Source organism: Ascidiella aspersa, chromosome 7, assembly GCF_963924565.1.
Source record: "Ascidiella aspersa chromosome 7, kaAscAspe10.2, whole genome shotgun sequence".
Lineage (NCBI taxonomy): Eukaryota > Metazoa > Chordata > Ascidiacea > Phlebobranchia > Ascidiidae > Ascidiella > Ascidiella aspersa.
In genome coordinates this window covers 2082636-2100316 of record NC_139453.1, presented here as the reverse complement: position 1 = coordinate 2100316, position 17681 = coordinate 2082636, and the positions used below count along the sequence as shown (strand labels likewise).

At 34.9% G+C, this 17681-nt stretch overlaps 3 protein-coding genes across 3 annotated transcripts; 2 read left to right on the top strand and 1 right to left on the bottom strand.

Annotated features, from left to right (window-relative positions):
* Positions 1 to 39: 39 nt before the first annotated feature.
* Positions 40 to 4227, bottom strand: LOC146137243 (methionine synthase reductase-like). Its single transcript, XM_083394303.1, has 4 exons — positions 4185 to 4227; positions 3202 to 3345; positions 2016 to 2841; positions 40 to 1714 (listed from the first exon to the last, which is right to left on the bottom strand). The coding sequence occupies exons 1-4, from the start codon at positions 4225 to 4227 to the stop codon at positions 661 to 663; spliced, it is 2067 nt and encodes a 688-aa protein (XP_083250429.1). The 3' UTR covers positions 40 to 660.
* Positions 4228 to 5198: 971 nt separating this feature from the next.
* On the top strand, positions 5199 to 16696 carry LOC146137241 (uncharacterized). The gene is made up of 9 exons (XM_083393952.1): positions 5199 to 5386; positions 6413 to 6523; positions 13063 to 13161; positions 13641 to 13739; positions 14436 to 14633; positions 14790 to 14878; positions 15320 to 15428; positions 15978 to 16076; positions 16564 to 16696. The coding sequence occupies exons 1-9, from the start codon at positions 5375 to 5377 to the stop codon at positions 16636 to 16638; spliced, it is 891 nt and encodes a 296-aa protein (XP_083250078.1). The 5' UTR covers positions 5199 to 5374; the 3' UTR covers positions 16639 to 16696.
* Positions 8157 to 12551, top strand: LOC146137242 (uncharacterized). The gene is made up of 6 exons (XM_083393691.1): positions 8157 to 9132; positions 9761 to 9859; positions 10248 to 10309; positions 10829 to 10918; positions 11521 to 11683; positions 12303 to 12551. Exons 1-6 carry the CDS (start codon positions 8157 to 8159, stop codon positions 12341 to 12343), a joined length of 1431 nt encoding a protein of 476 aa, XP_083249817.1. The 3' UTR covers positions 12344 to 12551.
* Positions 16697 to 17681: the final 985 nt, after the last annotated feature.

The following is a 17681-nucleotide window of genomic DNA, read 5'->3' as shown; positions in this document are numbered from 1 at the left end:
CTCAAAAGTACACCACAATCACAAGAAACTGGACGTATTTACTTGCCCCCCTAGTTTTTACACATTCAATTCTTCTTAGATTTAAGTTCAAAGCTTGTTAAAAGTTTCACGTTAAATACCACATAAGTATGTTTTTTTTAAATGCCCCTGTATTAAACAAATATAGTCATATTGGGCTTATTAGAACACACAGCATACACAATACCCTTTTAATTTATTTAGTATTGCAAATGCATCAAATTTTTGAGATGTACGGTATAGCCATGTAATGACCACAATATTAGTTTTAAATTGTGTTGCCACTGTATAAATATACTGAGCTTAACGCAATAATAAACTTAAAATTTAATTTTCAAAGGGAATTTTTATTAGGTCGCAATAAGTGTGTATGCTATTGGAAGTTGAACATTAAAGTTTATAATTTGTTAGGTTTCTTTAAATGTACCTTTTACTAGTGTAGTGTTTCTACAAATGCACAGTAAAGATCATGTAAGTTTCTTATGTTTTAAAATAAATAAAATTAAATAAAACAGTATAGTTTAAACTTTTTTAATAAATAGAAGAAGGTAAAACCATGTAATGGCCAATAATTCACCTGAATAATGTAATAATATAATGGTAGAGAAGTACAAAAGTTTAATTCATAAAGACTGCAAAAGCTCAAGTCCAAATATCTTCTTTATATCTTTTCTCATCAAGAACAACTTGAAATTTTGCAACAGCTTCATCATGTGAACATTTCATTTCATCCGCAATGATTTCCAAAACACATTTTCTAACATCGCGAGCCATGTTCCTTGCATCGCCACAAACATAGAAAACGGCCGTAGAGTCTAACAACAACTCGACCATCTTCAAAGCACTCTTCTTTAAGCAGTGTTGGACGTATTTTCGTGTGCTCCGTCCTTCCCTTGAAAATGCAACAACCAGATTCGATAAAATACCAGAGGCTGTTAGATTTTCAAGTTTGGATCTATAAAGATAATCCCGATCTTTTTGGCGACATCCATAGAACAACCAGGACTCTCCGAAAATCAGTTTTTCATTTTTTGATTTTAAACTCTGTAAGTGTTCCAGGAAGCCTATAAAAGGGGAAACCCCGGTGCCAGGGCCGATCATTACAATAGGTCTTGTAAGATCGTCAGGCAAACAAAAACCAGTCCCTGAAGTCGGAAAAATTTGAACTTCTTTATCGTTATAACATCCTTGGTTGTGTATGTTTTCTAAAAACCCGGTGCACACACCATTTCTATTAAACCTTCTAGATGTGTTTTCTCCGAAACGAACCACATTAAATATAAATCGAATGGATTTAGGGTTTGTACTAGGGCTAGAGGCAACTGAATAACGCCGAGGCATTAACCTGGGAAGGTGTTGAGCTAGCAAACAGAAACTTGGCTTGCATGATTTAAAAGTGGCGAGAATATCGAGGATACAAACAGATTCCTCCCTTACATACTCTGCGTATTCGTTGCCACCTTGGCGACTGCAAAGCTCCTCTATTCTTCGCTTTTCAGTTTGGTCTGTCGTACATTCAACGAGCGATCTCAGAAAAGGTTTCTTTGGGACAGAACGAATTTCAAGGCAGGACGTTAGCGCTTGTCGGATTGTGAAGGGTTGTGGAATGAAGTTTGGAACTTTTGCCGTTTTTTTGGTGTTGCTTTTACTCACAGATAGTTTGGCCGGCGAATCTGCAACCTCAGTTAAATCCAACCTGTGTGGGAAGTATAGAAACAAATCAACTAGGGAAGCATATAAATATATTTAATACCTCAATCAAATATTTTTAATACTTTTGGTTGTGAATTATATGGAACAATTTGTATCGGCATTGGTATTAACAAACTTAAACCATGATTAATCAAAAACATTTTTGGGTAATTAGGCATATTACCCTTGTAAAGTCTATTTTTTGTCGGTAAAAAAATTACAACCTTCAAAAGGTCATTTTTTGTGTCAGTTTTGCATACACCTTTTTATATTATAGAATTAATATATTTTGTTTATGAACTTACCTTTCAATCAACCAATCTACTTCTGTCTTTGCATTTTCACAACAAAGACCAAACGAATCCCCGGGCTTGTAATCAAACATCTCGTCAGAATAAAGTTCAAACTCCAGCGTTCTTTTAACAGCATCATCTGAGGTTAACTGTTTGCTACCATTAATTGTAGCTTGCAAAATGTCACCACTGGCTGTTGCAAACTTGGCTCCATTTTGATACTTTGAGACACTTTCAAAAGAGCTTTCACAATCAAAATCAATTTCCAAAAATATAGGAAAGTGTGGTGGCAAGGTTAAAGCAGCATTTGACAGTTCTGAGCTTCCTTTTTTTAAACACAGTATGTCGTTTTGAGTAGGCTCAGTTATTACCAGATATGTCAATTTTTCAACTAAAACGCTTTCGTCATTTTCAATATTTAACTTTACAGCAGGGCTATGTGTATCATCAACAAGTTTTAAATCTATTTCACAGCCATTCGAAACTTGACTACTTAAATCAGTTTGTTTGATATCTTCAGTGTGTTCATCAGTTTTCAAACCAGAATCGGCCGCTTTAAAATGTTCCTCAACAGCCGACCATAATCCTTCCAACCACGGTTCCACTGTTACTTCCATGTCGGTGCCATCGTCTGCAAAAGCAGTTTTGTAAAAACTCTGCGCTCCACCCTTTTTTAAAGTTTTCTCCATTTTTTTCGGTCCCCCGCAGAATGTTGAGTAGTTTGAGTCGCCAAGACCGAGCAAAGCGTAATGCAGATGCGACAAATGGTTCGGTGGCAAGGTTTTGCGATTGTGCGCTCGTAGAAACTTGCGGGCGTTTTCTGGAGGGTCACCATCACCTTAAAATTGAAAAATTTTATTTTTTTACATAATTCAATTTTAATTTGGACTGTGAATAATTAGATTTTATTGACCGCAAGCAAAACTAACAAAAAAACATTTATAATTTATAATGTTGATGTTATAAATTGCTGTTTTAATATATTTTCCTGATATAACCTGAATCTTAACATCTGCCTTTGTTCAAGTGTTAGTTCCATCAAAGTTTGGTGTAAAAATATTCTACTTAAAAGATTTAACCTCTTAAAATTAAAGTAAATTATAAAAACATTTATCTGGCAAATGTTTAGTTGAAACTTTAAACAATTGTATTTTTTTTAATAAAATTATTTAAAAACAAAAATTTTATTTATTCTCACCAGTAGTTGAGCAGACTATAATTGCGCAATTTACATCAGAAATGTTGAAAAGTTTTCCTTCGTCCTTCAGACAAAACAAACTTGATTCGTAATCCTTGAAACAAGCATCTTCATGAATGCTTTCAGCAATTGCTTCAGCCTGGCCTTAATTAAGAGAATCACAGTAAAACATTATTTTTCAAAACACAGTATCAATTAAAAATACAGTATACTTTGGTGTGGAAGGCATTTAATGTACTTATTTGTTGTTTATTTATGCCGAGTGTTTTTTAGTTGACTTTTTAATGTGAAATATTTATATCAAAAAATTAGATATTGTTTTTTATAGTCGTTTTAAGAAAGCAGAAAAATATAGGCTGGAGTTTAAGCACAATTTATTGAAACCATTTCCATGCTGGTCTAGAATACTGCCACTATAATGAGAGCGGATTTATTTATATTTTAAACGCTGGGAATAAGCCCTAAATCAAGTGGGCATAAAAATATTTTTACGCTTGGGGGTTTATACAATTGTTGACATTATTTGAGGTTGCGGTTGGTTTTGGTGGAGTTATTAGGCCTACATTTTCAATTTGGGCTACTTATTTCATTCTGTGAAGAAAAGTTAATGTTCTACACCAGCGCTGCACATCATTCAAGCCAGCATTCAATTAAAATATGGTATAACCACGCCCAAATATGCGTATGATTTGTTAAAGTTTGCTACATTGTTGCTAATATAGCAATTATTCTCCAAATTTTAACGGCATCATATTAAAGACATTCGATTTATACAAAGGCTTTTAATGGAAGTCACCGTTGTTATATTCTTGTAAGGGCGAGGCTATATATCTTTATAAACATTTAGTTTGCAATTGTTAAGACAGTTAGCTGCGATTTTAACCCCAACTACAGGCAAATATTTAATAATTTTCGCTTAATTGGTTGCGCATATTCAAGGTAACACATAATTCTTTTAAAATGGATAAAATTTAAGAACATACCGGTTTGTGATCCGTACAATACCACGATCTTATTGTCGCACATTTTTACTTGAGTTAAATTTTAAGAAAGACTAAACAATTTGGGGACTTCCCCGAAATGAGGTGACACATTTTTCATGACAAACAAAAAATCGATTGTAAACTTTTACGTGATTTTTTTTAAATATTTCGTACTAAATCGAATTGAAATTAACAATGTAATCTTAACCAGGTAAAATTTTATAGTTTTTTATTATGAGCATTTAAGATTGAAGTTTTATTATTAACAGTCATTTAAAGGATAGCGTTTATATTTAACTGTCAGTCTGTCATGTACCTTAATAGGAACGCTTATCATATCCTAGAGTGGAGGCATTCAGCCTTTTCCTTAGGGATTACTTGTCAGACGCACATTCAATTAGTGACGTTGAGGCGTAGACTGAGACAATTCTACTTGCTTAAGGCCAGGTATCTTCCACTAAGTTTGTTAGCAGGCGAAAAATTTTGGCAACCTTTATATTTAGCTGGCAGCCGGGTTAGTTTGTGTACATTTTCACAATAACAGATCAAGGTGATGCTTGACAGGCATATTGGTCAAACGATTAACTGAAATTCTTAAGTGTCCTTTTGGCAGATTATTTAAGATAAAAAGAGTTTCTTGCTCCATATCGAATATCTAGTTCGATATATAAACAGAGATTTGTAAGAAATCGTTTAATTTTACAGTTTTAAACTTATTGCAGGTTATGTAAAGCAATAAGTGAGTTATAGGTCACGGAACTACCAACGACAATTGGTCTGAGCAGCAAATTTAGGGCGTTATAGACACTGGAACAGACCTGGTAAAACTAGTTGCCCTAAAAAGTCAAATAAAACGGAAATCCAGTCATCATAGCTGAATATGCTAAACGTGCAATTAAAACTGCCTTAACCTTAAAACCAATTGGGATGTGCATAGCAAGACCTATCTAAGCATATTTTTAAACAAATTTTAGTCTAGTATGAGATTGACTAATACTTTTTATCTTTAGGTTCAGTGTCTCGGTAATATTTAAGTTGTTGTGAAATATCTTGGACTGGATTATGATCGAAGAGGAACGTACAGTGGCAAGTGGAGATTTTCTCAACCACAACAGATCCAGAAGAGTGGTTTGCTTACCTGGTCATTCGGGCTGTGTCCTGCTTATTGACCCTTCAACCCCGGTCCGACAATGCACACAGAGGTAACTGACATTGTTGCATTCCGCATAAGTCATACAGCGTATATGTAGTTAACAGCTAAAAAATGGCTGTTTCTAAACGTAGAAAAAATCCAACACATTTGTCAAAAAAAAAGTCATAAAGTAATCTTATCAGCATTACACATAGAAGTAGCTAGCATTTCTGTAGTACTTTATTGTCCAACACAGACGCGTAAGGACAGCCCGAAAATGACTGTCACTTAATGAACAAAACCCAAACGAAGAAGTTAGCATAAGTAATCGTATCAGCATTTTAAATTGCTTATTCTGAGAGTTGATTAAACTTAGCAAACTGCTGCAAAAATTCTCGGTAGGCGCAACAGATGAACCGATTATTACGCCAATGTACAGCTGTGTGACGTCACAATACGCAGCGAGCGCGGTGATCAGCTGCTTCTTTTTTTACGACTGCCACGAGAGTTAGACAGGTGCTCTGGGTTTGCGAGATTTGTGTTCACTTCGAACATTACTAACACGTTGAGCTAAAGTGCTAAGTTATAGTATTGTGCTGTTTCTGTTTGATGAAGTTGAAACTTCCTGCTTGAAAAAGGTTTAAAGTGAAAGGTGATTGATTGCATTCAGCAAAAAGTTATTAAAAAGGTGAAAATCCTTTTTTAAGGCATTCGTTCTTCGAAATGGTTTTGTCAAAAACTTTATTATTAATATGCTAGCCGACAGGGCTTATTCACTTGGCAGAAACTGTATTTTGTAGAGAGCCTGAGTCAACAGGGTAAAGCGTAAGTAACACACTTTCACAGAGCGGGATACTTATTTTGTTTGACTAGTTTAAGTTGACAAAAGTGTTTTTGAGGTTTCTTTACTTTCGACAAATTTTGATATTTAAAAGATCAGTTATAGAAGGACCTTGGACTAAAACTTGAAAATCAACTATGATTTGCACAAAGGGAAAAATACTTTTACATCGATAGAAAACATAATCGGCGAACAAACAATTCTGTGACGTAACAGTGAATAAATGTCTTTGATATGACGTCACAATGTGTTTAGGAGATGGCGGCCTTGGAGGAGTCACTACTCTGCGCTTCGCACCACGGACAAGTGGTCGACGTCATCGAAATATTAACCACCAGTGACGTCAGCGTGGATGCATGCGACGCTGTGAGTTGTGACGTCATAATCTAGCGGCCTTTGTTACGTAATGCTTTACCGTTATATGTCCGACGTCCATAACCACTCGCATTGTTGTAATTAAAGCGTTGAAATTATCGAACCATCTGTAAAATTGTAAGATTAGCTTGTCGGCAGCATTGGTGAAAGTAAGTCAAAGAGACATAACAAAAGAATGTTCACAGTTACGCCGTGCCCATAAAATGTTATTTTGCACCAGGCCATCCTGGCGTACTTATTACTAAGATATCTGTTGCATACTTGAGCACGACATCCAACGTTAACCTTAAGTTTACCAAGGTTACGTCCTGTTGTGACGTAAATTTGTGACGTCATCTCAAAATGTTTCACCATTCCAGTAGGAAACATATTTTACTTTTAACCCTGGTCAGCAGTTTTCGAACAACACAAAATGATTAAAATAACTGATTCAATTTCGTCAAACCTATTGACTTAGGTCTAAAGTTAATTAAGGACTGTTTTATCTGTTTGACTTCTATAAATGTTGGTATTATATTGTAATAAGCCTTGTTCCTTTATTTTCAATGAAGCATGACGCGGTGACCTTTAACCTGGAATTAGTGAAGGTTACAGAATGATTTCTATTAGAAATCATTAACTTCCAACATCCAGTGCAACTGTTAGTAATGACGCACCTAGCGAGTCTCTAAAGACCCTGTAATTTCACATCAAACAGTCGTGATTAGTTCACCAACCTATTACGTCACAATGGTCTGATGCATCGGGCCAAAGTTAGGATTCAAATGTCAACAATTTATTAAACAACGATTGCGTGACAAAACGCTATTTTTACATTTATGTCATTCAGCAGTCAACGTCTAGAAGTCCTTTCCTAACAAGACATTCCAAACTATAAACAATTTTAACCGGACCATTTGATTGACTTATTGGGCAAAAGTGGTTATTTTATAAATGTTAAATGCGCACCAGAATTTCTTGGTGTGTCCATTTAGTATCGGTTTTCATTGTTACGAATCTTTGTGACGTATTGCCACGCCACGTCATAAATAGGACGAAAAAGTGGACCAAAAATGTGAATATGACAAATTACGTGGCATGCATGCGAAGTTGTACAGTATGAACAGCCAAAGCTTAACAATGTAAGCATAGATAGCATAAACATAGAAATTTACCTAATTACAGGTGCCTATATCTATACAAGTAAGATTCCTTGTAAAATATTTAATTGCCTCTTTTTAAGTCACTTGTTGCGACATATAGTGACCGTTTATCCTTTAAAATAAAAATTGAGGTGCGTTTTGACTATGTTAAGTTTGTATTAGGTTAAAATTAAAGCAGTTTTGTAAACAAGTCATTTGAAAATTGAAAGTCCCAGTCAATTTTTTTGCGAAAAAAAGTCCAAGTCATTGTCATAGCAAATTAAGTCATTAGTATCAAAATAAAATGTTATATTGTTAAAACTGGTAATTCGTATGAACGGAGAGATATTAAAATATATACATAGCAAGATGTTTGAATCTGTTTTTAACGGGAAATTATTGTCAAAAACAAACCCATTTTTACCAATCATTATTTGAAAACTCAAAAAACCTGACTAGAGGTAGATTAATTAATTTCCAAAATTCAAAATTTTGAATGCGCAATGCTCAGTTATCAGTTAACAAAGCCGCAATCGAAATCTAACAATGGCGACAATGCCGAAAACAATGGAAAGACAATGATAAAGCTTGGAAAATGGCAGCCACCAAAAAGAGATCCAGATACCGAACTAGTGACAGAAAAACATAAATCGGTGAAAAACTACGTGGAAATCATCAATAAAATTGTAAAAGAAAGTCTCGAAGCTCAAAACCAGGAAAACAAAACTTCGAAAGATAAAGTTGCAAAGAAACAGCACGTTAAAGCAATCACAATTGACTTGACTAAGAATTCAGTTAAAAATCCATCAAAAGATGTCGCCGATGTCAAAGATCTACAAAATGATGAAAAGAAAACTACTGAATGTGATGATCAATTAAAAAAAGATTTGCAGCTCTCAACTGAAAAGTTAGCCAATGCAGAAAAAAAGACTGATCAAAATGAAAAAACTGCAGCAGATAAATCAAATGAAAACAACCAAAAAACGATTGAAAATCCAAAACAAAACGGGAAAGAAGCTACAACAGAGAACTTTAAACTTTCCAACCAAAAAAAGACTGAGAAACAGAAGCAAAACGGACAAGAAATTACAACAAACAACTTTAAACTTCGCAATCAAAAACCTGGTGAAAATGAAAATCCTGAAGAAATAGCTCGAGGCCTGCTGCAAAATTACAAGGTCGTCAGGGGTACATTTCCGGCCATCGCCAAAACGCACGAAGTGACATCATCAAAAATCGCGACGATGACGTCACCGCTACTTCACACGCAAAACCTGGTGGGCAAAACGCACTTCGATTCGCCCTCTTTGGGAATATTAAAGAGTAAGGACGACGCCAGTACGTGTGAAGTTAAGACCCCAAAGAGGAAAAAGATTTCGAGAAGTCAAACTGTTAGGGGAACCCCCACTCGAGTGGTGAAAACGGATGAGAGCAAACCTATTTCACCGCTGACCTTGGCGAAGCTGGCGACCTTGGGAGGTACGTATATTCAGTGTTTTGCCATATTTTTATTTACACACAAAAAACGAAAAAAATAAATTAAGTAGCCCTAAAAATACCTTGAAAAAGTTTGATCTTAATTTATCTCCATTTAAAAACACGCCAAAAACAGTATGACCAGAAACCACCTAATTTAAAAAAAATAAGGCTGTTTTAAAAAAGTTTAACCTTGGTATAATTTATCCATGATTATTTTCTTGTTTTGAAAACTATTGTTTAAAGTATGAAATATTTAGACCACCATTTCTCATCATTTCGTAAGTCGTGTCCCTCTTTTATGGACTCTTAACAATTTCTTCCTTTGTGTCCCTTGCTTACGTTTAAAAAACCTCATCAGTAAGGTCTCCCAAGTCATATTAAACTAAAATATAAGTCTAACTTTTAAAGTATAAACTGCTCGTTTCCCCTGACTTTCCCAACCTTTCAATAATGGATAGGTTTCTCTCCCTTTTAACAACTAACATATAAAAAGCTCGTGTTCCCTGAAGACTGGTCTGTGGAAGTGGTTTAAAAACCCTTGTTTAGACTTTGTTGACCAGGTATTTGGTGATATTCGTCTCACCTGACTTTGCAGTTTGTGAACATCTGATTAAAATAATGATTGCAGAATCTTCTGAAAGCGAGGTAAAAACAAAGTACAGCCGTGATGCGATTATAGATGTCAAGAATTACGGCCATTACGAAGATACAACAGAATACACAGATGGTAGGTGAAAATAAAGAATGAATATAAGGCCTTTGCTTTGTGTTCAAGTCATAAGAAAAAACATACTTTCTTGAATACTTTTGTACTGTCTTGAATACTTTTGTACTATCTTGAATACTTTTGTACTGTCTTAAATGGAATTATAATCTTTTCGTTTTAATTCGATATTTAAAGTGTTCCTAAAATATAATCTCCACCTTTTTTCCATTATAATTGCAACATAATCATCAAATAGATGTATTCCGTCACATTGATTTTTAACAGCGTCATATTACGTCGCAAATTATTGAGAAATCAATTACACGTGGTTGAAAGTGACGTAATTTTGTCGGACAATGCCTATTATTATAATATTCGGGATGTCTTTGATATCGATGTTTTTTTTTAGAAATGTCGATTTTCAGACGAATGGCAAAAGCTGTGGCAAGATCAAGAAAGTATGAGTTTGACGTAAGTTGAACGCAAGTACATACATGCACGCACGCACGCACGCACGCACGCACGCACGCACGCACGCACATACGCACGCACACAAACTCTTAACAGAATAACGATTAACTTTTATTATAACATTTTTTTTCTAAAATAAGCATTTAATCCAGGGTTCACTCAACTTTTTTTTTAAAAAGGGCGAAAAAATTTGAGCATATGTCAAACTTTATATACTTGATCAAACGTTGGAAGCATGCAAAAACTAGTTAAGAAAATATATAATAAGCTTTATAGAATTGTCGGTTGGTTGAGATTTTCTATTAAAATTTAGTTTATATGTGCATCCGACAAAATTTCTGTTAATCAATTATTTGCTTCAACGTGTTTTTACAAATATGTTGCGTAACTGAATGATTAATCCCAGAAGCCGTCATTTGGTGACCCTTGGTTCAATTTAATAGCGACTCAACTTTTTTTAAAGTCTAAAGCTTTCCAAATACATAAGTGTTGTTTATATTCCTCTGTTGTATTTTTCAGTTTACCCAAGAAAACCAGAAAGCTACTGAATCGGTGTTGGCTGACTCAAACCACGTGATCTGCGAAAACGACCAAGTGAAATTTACTCAGGTGAAATATATTTATATACCGCCATTGGATGTTTGCTTAAAAAAGTCAGTGTTGTGATGAATTGGCTTAAGGTGCTTACTGTTTTCAAATGACTTGATTTCAATCATTGAGGCAAAATTACTTGACTTAAGCTAATGTTGCTCATACGCGGACGAGTTTGACAAATTAAACTGTTTATCGTTTATTTGTATGTCAGTTACCTTGCTCAAATAATGACTAGGACTAGTTATTTTACAAATGACTCGACTGTGACTTCAAAAAATGACTTATTTACAACACTAAAAAGAGGGAGTTATGTTGCAATATTTATGCAACTGAGATAATTTTGAATAAATCAGTTTCTTTTTTTTAGTTTAATCGAACAGTTTAAATATTAATCTCGTTTCAACATCATATTTTCTTTTGACTTCAGTTATTAAATGTATTTAGGGGTGGTTCTGTAGTAAACGAAAACAACAACTAAGCCGGTAAACAGTGGAAGTTTTTGTTTTGTTTTTGAAATAAAATGTTCGTCCATATGGCTGTAAAATTTGTATATGTTAGCTGAAATAAAAACCGACATGTTGTTTAATCGAGAACCCGTTGTAATTTGCGTGTTTCAGAGCAAGAGTCCCAAGCAGGGTTCCATCCAGCTTACTTCCTACACTCTCTGCATGGAAGATCGACTCTTAAGGAAAGATGACCCGAGTCTCCATTTCAACAACTATCTTGGAAACAGGAATGTGATCGACGTTCGCTGGTTCAACAATTTGCAAAGCAAACCAGGTAAATGTGAACTTTTCGTTTGTTATTTAGCTCTCTTAATCATGAGTTGGCAGTTATCCGATGTATGTTGTGTTAAACAATGTTCTGTCTCCACGGATTCCGACTCAGGACTCGGTTAAGACTACGTAAGCCTACCCGGGTTCAAAGTCCGACGTGCAGTACCAAATTTATAAACGAATAAGGCGGCAAACTGTAAATTTTAAAGATGGATTAGCATGTGGTGGAATATTTGCCAACCATGTATTGTAGGTGGGTGAGTAAAATGACACCACTAAAAGCGGATTACTGAATATCCACCTTATTTCCTTATTTTAGTTACGTAAGTGGGTGCAATACATGCAGTAGAGTCGGAGCCGGACACGATCCGAAGACTCGGGTGTCGGAATCAGGTTATTTTTAACCGACTCCGCAGTCAAACTTCAACTAGCATATTTTTATGTAGTTGTTTTTTGTATTTACAACCAATAGACGACCAATTTAATACGTGAAATAGCACAAAAAAAAACTTTTTTGGGTTTAAATATCGTTTTGAAAAAGCGAATTACAAACAAATCTACTGTTTACTTTATCTTTTTTGTAAGATTTTTTTTTTAAAAGATGGCTGTTTTATGATTTTTAGGAAGAAAGGGTCATCGTCGTGCAAGGTCATTCAGTCACTAATCTTTTAATATCATCAGAAAACCGAAACTTCGTGATAAAGAACTTGGATTTTTGTACAGTGGCGTGGGTTTGAAATGTCATAACATCGTACAGTATAAGGATTACAGTGTTATGACTACTCTCCTATATACATTACGTTACCTGTTTTTTATTTTTGAAGTTTGCTTGTACATTGAACGTACGTTAGTTTTGTAACTTCAATATTTTGTATTACCCAGAATTGTTGGTTTTTACTTGTTTCTTTATGTCAATTCCTAACATCTTACCACTGTAAGCTACTGACAGAAACGTTTCTTAATTAATGTTTACTATTGTGTGAAAACAAACTGTAAATTTATACATTTTTTCGTCATATTGCGAATAAAAATTTAAAATCCAACTTGTGTTGCTGGCTACCTTAAAGTCTTTGTAGTTTTTCGTAAAATTTGAAATAAGTTGCTACAATATTCCTTTAAAGCAGAAAACAACGAAACATTAAATATAACAGAGGTTGTAAGATTGTGTAAACGTTTTATAGATTTTCGTTTACAAAAGCAGGAAATTGATCTACATTTGGGTACGCTGTACACCGATCTGTAATGTGGCTTGATAATCACTCTACTTTATCCACGTTCCTTTGCTAAAAATTCTCTAGCATTGTGCAATTCTTTAGTCAGCAAATAATATGTTCCTCTGCAAAGCGGAAGTGACGTAACAACCGACCCATTTTCTCCACACAGGAAATGACGTCACCGCTAATGCTTGCCGCAATTGAAAACCACGTGACTTGCGTGGAAACCTTGATTGAGTTTGGAGCTTTTGTGAACGCGCGACGCTCGGTAAGACAATGGCCTTTGTGACGATTTGATTTTTTAAAATAATAACTCCTTGAGCAGACTTGGACAAATAGATTTATTTTAGCTTTCAAACACTTTGTCAGAATTAAAATTTAAGTATGATACACAGAACCACTTTTTTCGATTCAGAGGCTAAAAATGTCGTAAATAAGCCTTTTTGGCAAGACCCGAATTGATAAATTAGATTAGAATCATAATTAACCACATTTTGCTCTTATTCTTCAGACAACCAGAGTTTTTAGGTTGTTAAAGTCTCCTTGAAGAGTAATTTTTCCAGTACTTTTACGTTTCAAGACAGATTTTGACAACTTTATAATAACAGTTGTAAATTTCACGCGAATACCAAAAATGTAATGTACTTAAATGAAAAAAAAAATTGAAAACCGACATCAACTATATATTACCGGAGCTGAATGCCTAAAAATTAGGATTTTTATTTATAGTTATATTTATTTTCGCAGACTGGATCTACGGCCCTTTTTCTTGCCGCACAATGCGGTCATTATGACGTCGTAAGCGTGCTTTTAAAATGTGGAGCGATGGTCGACTTTCAAAATATGGTAAACCTTCTTTTTTCATTAGTGTATTAATTGATAAATGGAATGAGTTTTTTTTTATAAGAAAAAGTATTATCATAAAAACGGTTTGGCGCTTTGATTGTAATTAGACTTCGTATACAATTTTTTTTTTATCAAAAACAGCAAGTTTCTTAAGTTTAATTGTTTTATGACGTCAATTTATGACGTCATCTATAAAAATTTCATGCCGACCCTAGTTTACGCGAACAGAAACATTTTGTTTGGGTCCACTTCAAAAGAAGTTCACTAACCCATGCTTTATAGGATGGTAAGAGAATTTTATTTTGCCCAAATAGTCATCTTCAGTCTTTTATTCGAATAGAAAGCGCCCAACTAACCCAAAAATTGTCGTTCAGGCGTTTAACGATACCATTCTTGAAACAACCTGTCGTATTTACCCAAAGATTAGATACCACCGGTAGGTACAACCCCAAAATTAACCCCCTAATCCCCGAAAATTGTTGTTTAGACTGGCGAGGTGCAACGATAGCATTGTCAAAGTACCCAATAAATTTACCCAAACATAAGATACCACCGGTAGATACAACGTCAAAATTTACCCACTAACCCCCCAAAAAATGTTGTTCAGTAGGGTGCTTCAAATATAATATTTTCACACCACCGCGTGTAGGTACAACTGAAAATTTTTCCCCTTAAACTCCGAAAATTGTTGTTCAGACCGGTGGAACCGCCTTATTCGCCGCCGCCCAAATGGGTCATGTCGATATAGTAGAGCTGCTTTGTCACCACGGAGCCAACGTTCACCTGTCACTCAAAGACAGGACTACGCCCTTGTTTGTTGCGTCACAGAACGGATTCCCTGACGTCGTTCGTGCGCTGGAGCGACACCGTGCGGATGTTAATTGCAGACGAGTGGTAGGAAATCGAAATTTTTTGAGTGGACAACGCTAACCATAATTTTCGAAACTGCTTTGCTTCTATTTATTTAGAACTTACAAACCAATTAATTTACAAAATATAAAAACTAATTTAAATCTACAAAAAGTTTATTATCGCTATTATTTTCTCCAGGATGGGGTTTCCCCGGTTTGGATCGCAAGTCAGATGGGAAATGAAGAAATAGTTGAAATTCTTTGCAGTTTGGGCGCACAAGTCGATAAGTGAGTAACAAGCAGTTGATTAAATTGTGCGTTGTATTTATCGGACAAAGCAACTTTTTGAGGGAATTAAAACGACTAAATGTTTACTTTGTAAACAACTTTATAATTCTGAAACTTAAAACTAAAATAGCATGAAACGGGGAAGATTAGCTAAGGCTAAACGATGTGCTATTGTAAGTCTTTTTTTGATAATATCTTCACTTTTATAAAAGTTTACAAAAATGCATTTACAAGTTTGCGCAGAGCATCGAATTACCTAAACACTTAGCCTACACGTTACGCTCAAGCATATATCGGTTAGTTAAATTTAAAAAAACAAAGCTGGGATGTTACTTTTTTTAAATATTTAATAATTTTTCGCAAAACTTGCGACAGCTAATGTTTGTTGTTATGCTAATGAAACAAACTAATTTTATGATCGATTTTGATTTTTTTTCAAAGGCCTCGTAACTCTGACGGCGTGACGGCTCTTTTTAAAGCGTCATCAAACGGTTACGTAGATGTCGTGACGTCATTACTTAAATATTTTCCCAACACCGGCGTCATCAAGGTAAGGCTTTGTGACGTATTAAATCAGATGAATAAGGAATAATGTAAAGTAACCCAATTTTTAATGGCAAATTTATGAAAGCACATAGAACATAATAAAAAACATGAATGAGTTCGAACTTAGCTTATTGATATAGGTAAATTTTTATGTTTCGTTGTGTTTGTAGTATATCAGCAGAACTGACGATGCTTTTTGCGTAACTATTTAGTATTCTGCTTTTGTTGAATAAAGTTGTTTTGGATCATTTTTACAACCTTTGTGGTTTTGCTTGAATCTTAGCTTATTGATATGAGCCATGCCTTCCTATTGCTTCCGGTATTTTCTCAATTATTGGTGAAATCTTGCTCGTAACTAATTCCAACAAATCAAACCATGAAAACTACTGTAGTCGGCAGCTAAATCAAACACCGACACAAATTTCGGGTCGCGACCAATGGGTTGGGCAACACTGTTGCAGTAACGTCATTATCGCGCGGAATTATTTTATAATGAGCCTCAGTTTTCTATGCCACTTCCCCGCATAATTGTAGTTGCATATTTGCTCTCCAGTGCGGGTATTCCCCCCTCCACGCGGCAGCCATATTTGGTCATCTCGACGTTGTTGAAGTTTTACTCGACAATGGAACCGACTCAAATGTTAAGGATAAGGTAAAACACTTGATCGTTTGGAATTGGCAAATATCTGAATCTTTGAAAATGTAGTAAAAGCAATCAAGCCCATATTGAAGTATAGGTAACATTTTGAATATCTCTTTATTCATGTTGAGATTTTAAAAACAAATAAAGAGATATTCAAAACGTTACTTACTTCTGTATGGGCTTTCATATTCCTATTAAGTCTAACTAAAACCTTTATCCATTATGTTCCATAGTAAAGACTCGTCGCTCTTCTGTCTTAGTATCAAGAATCTTGTTTTTTTGTAGAGCATATGGGCATTGAAAGTAGAAATCAATGAGTATTTTTTGAGCTGTTTCAACTAAATCTCGATGAAAAAATTAAAATCCAACACCTCTTACAATCGTTATTTCCCCCAGTTGGAAATTTTCACATGATCGTTTTAACTTCAAAAAAGGTTCCTCCCCCAAAAGGTCAAAATGTTTACCCCCTCCCAAAAAACGCGTTTGTTTTTCGTAGGATGGAATGACGTCATCACAACTAGCTGTGGCTTGCGGATTCGAACAAGTTGCAAACTTTATCGATTCCTTTTGAGAAGAACGTTTACGAAATAAATTCACCGCGTCGCAAATTTGTCGTTGTGAAAATTTTCTGCCAGGAATTAAGTAAGAAAAACAGTACTATTTAATAAACTGACAGAAAGCATGCTTGCAAACTGCCATGGTCGCACGCCATATTTATGCTGAGGATTTCTCAAAACGAGCCAAGATATATAAAAAAGTTGAACGAGTTTCGCGCGAAGATCAAAAAATAGGTCTACGCATATAACAACTGTGATCTAGCCCTTATGGAGTTGTTTTTGAATGACGATAACTTACGTTTATGTATCAAACTACCCCAAAAGCCTTTTGAAAGAAATATTTTTTTACCAGAAAGTGCTTTTGCTTACTATAAAACAGGGAGTCGAACCGGAACCGAACCGGAACTTTATGAACCGGTTTTGGGTCAATTTTTTCCGAACCTGAACCGTTTTTGTAAGATTTTAAGGAGCCGAATAATTTGAAAGAACGTGAACCTTAACCAACCCGTATATAAAAGCTGTTCACTCCAGCATGACGTCACAACTTGTATTTTACATAGTCAAGTTATGCCATATTTGAAATTCAATGAAAAAATATTAATATCGACTAAATAAAACGTTTATTTTTTATTTTTTGGATATTACAAATATGAGTTGCTGTTTTTTAATAAGTCACGTAACTTAGATTAAATTACTTACAATTCAAAGATTATTCTCTACATTTATCGACCCACATTTTGAGATTTAACGCAAATTATATTGTATCTGAACCGGAACTTTATGAACCGGTTTTGAAATAACAATGGTCGAACCGGAGCTGAACCGGAACTTTTAAATTGCTCCGAACCGAAACCGGAACTGAACCTTCCGAAAAAAATCTTTGAACCTGAACCGGAAAAGTCAAACGGTTCGACTCCCTGCTACAAAATGTTCAAATCAGTTAATTGCTAAAACTTCAACTGACAAGAAATAATTTATCGCAACAAACACGTAAAGTCCCAAAGAAAAATAAATTTAGATGTATTTTGACGCAGATGCCATGTCGCAGTCTTGCATA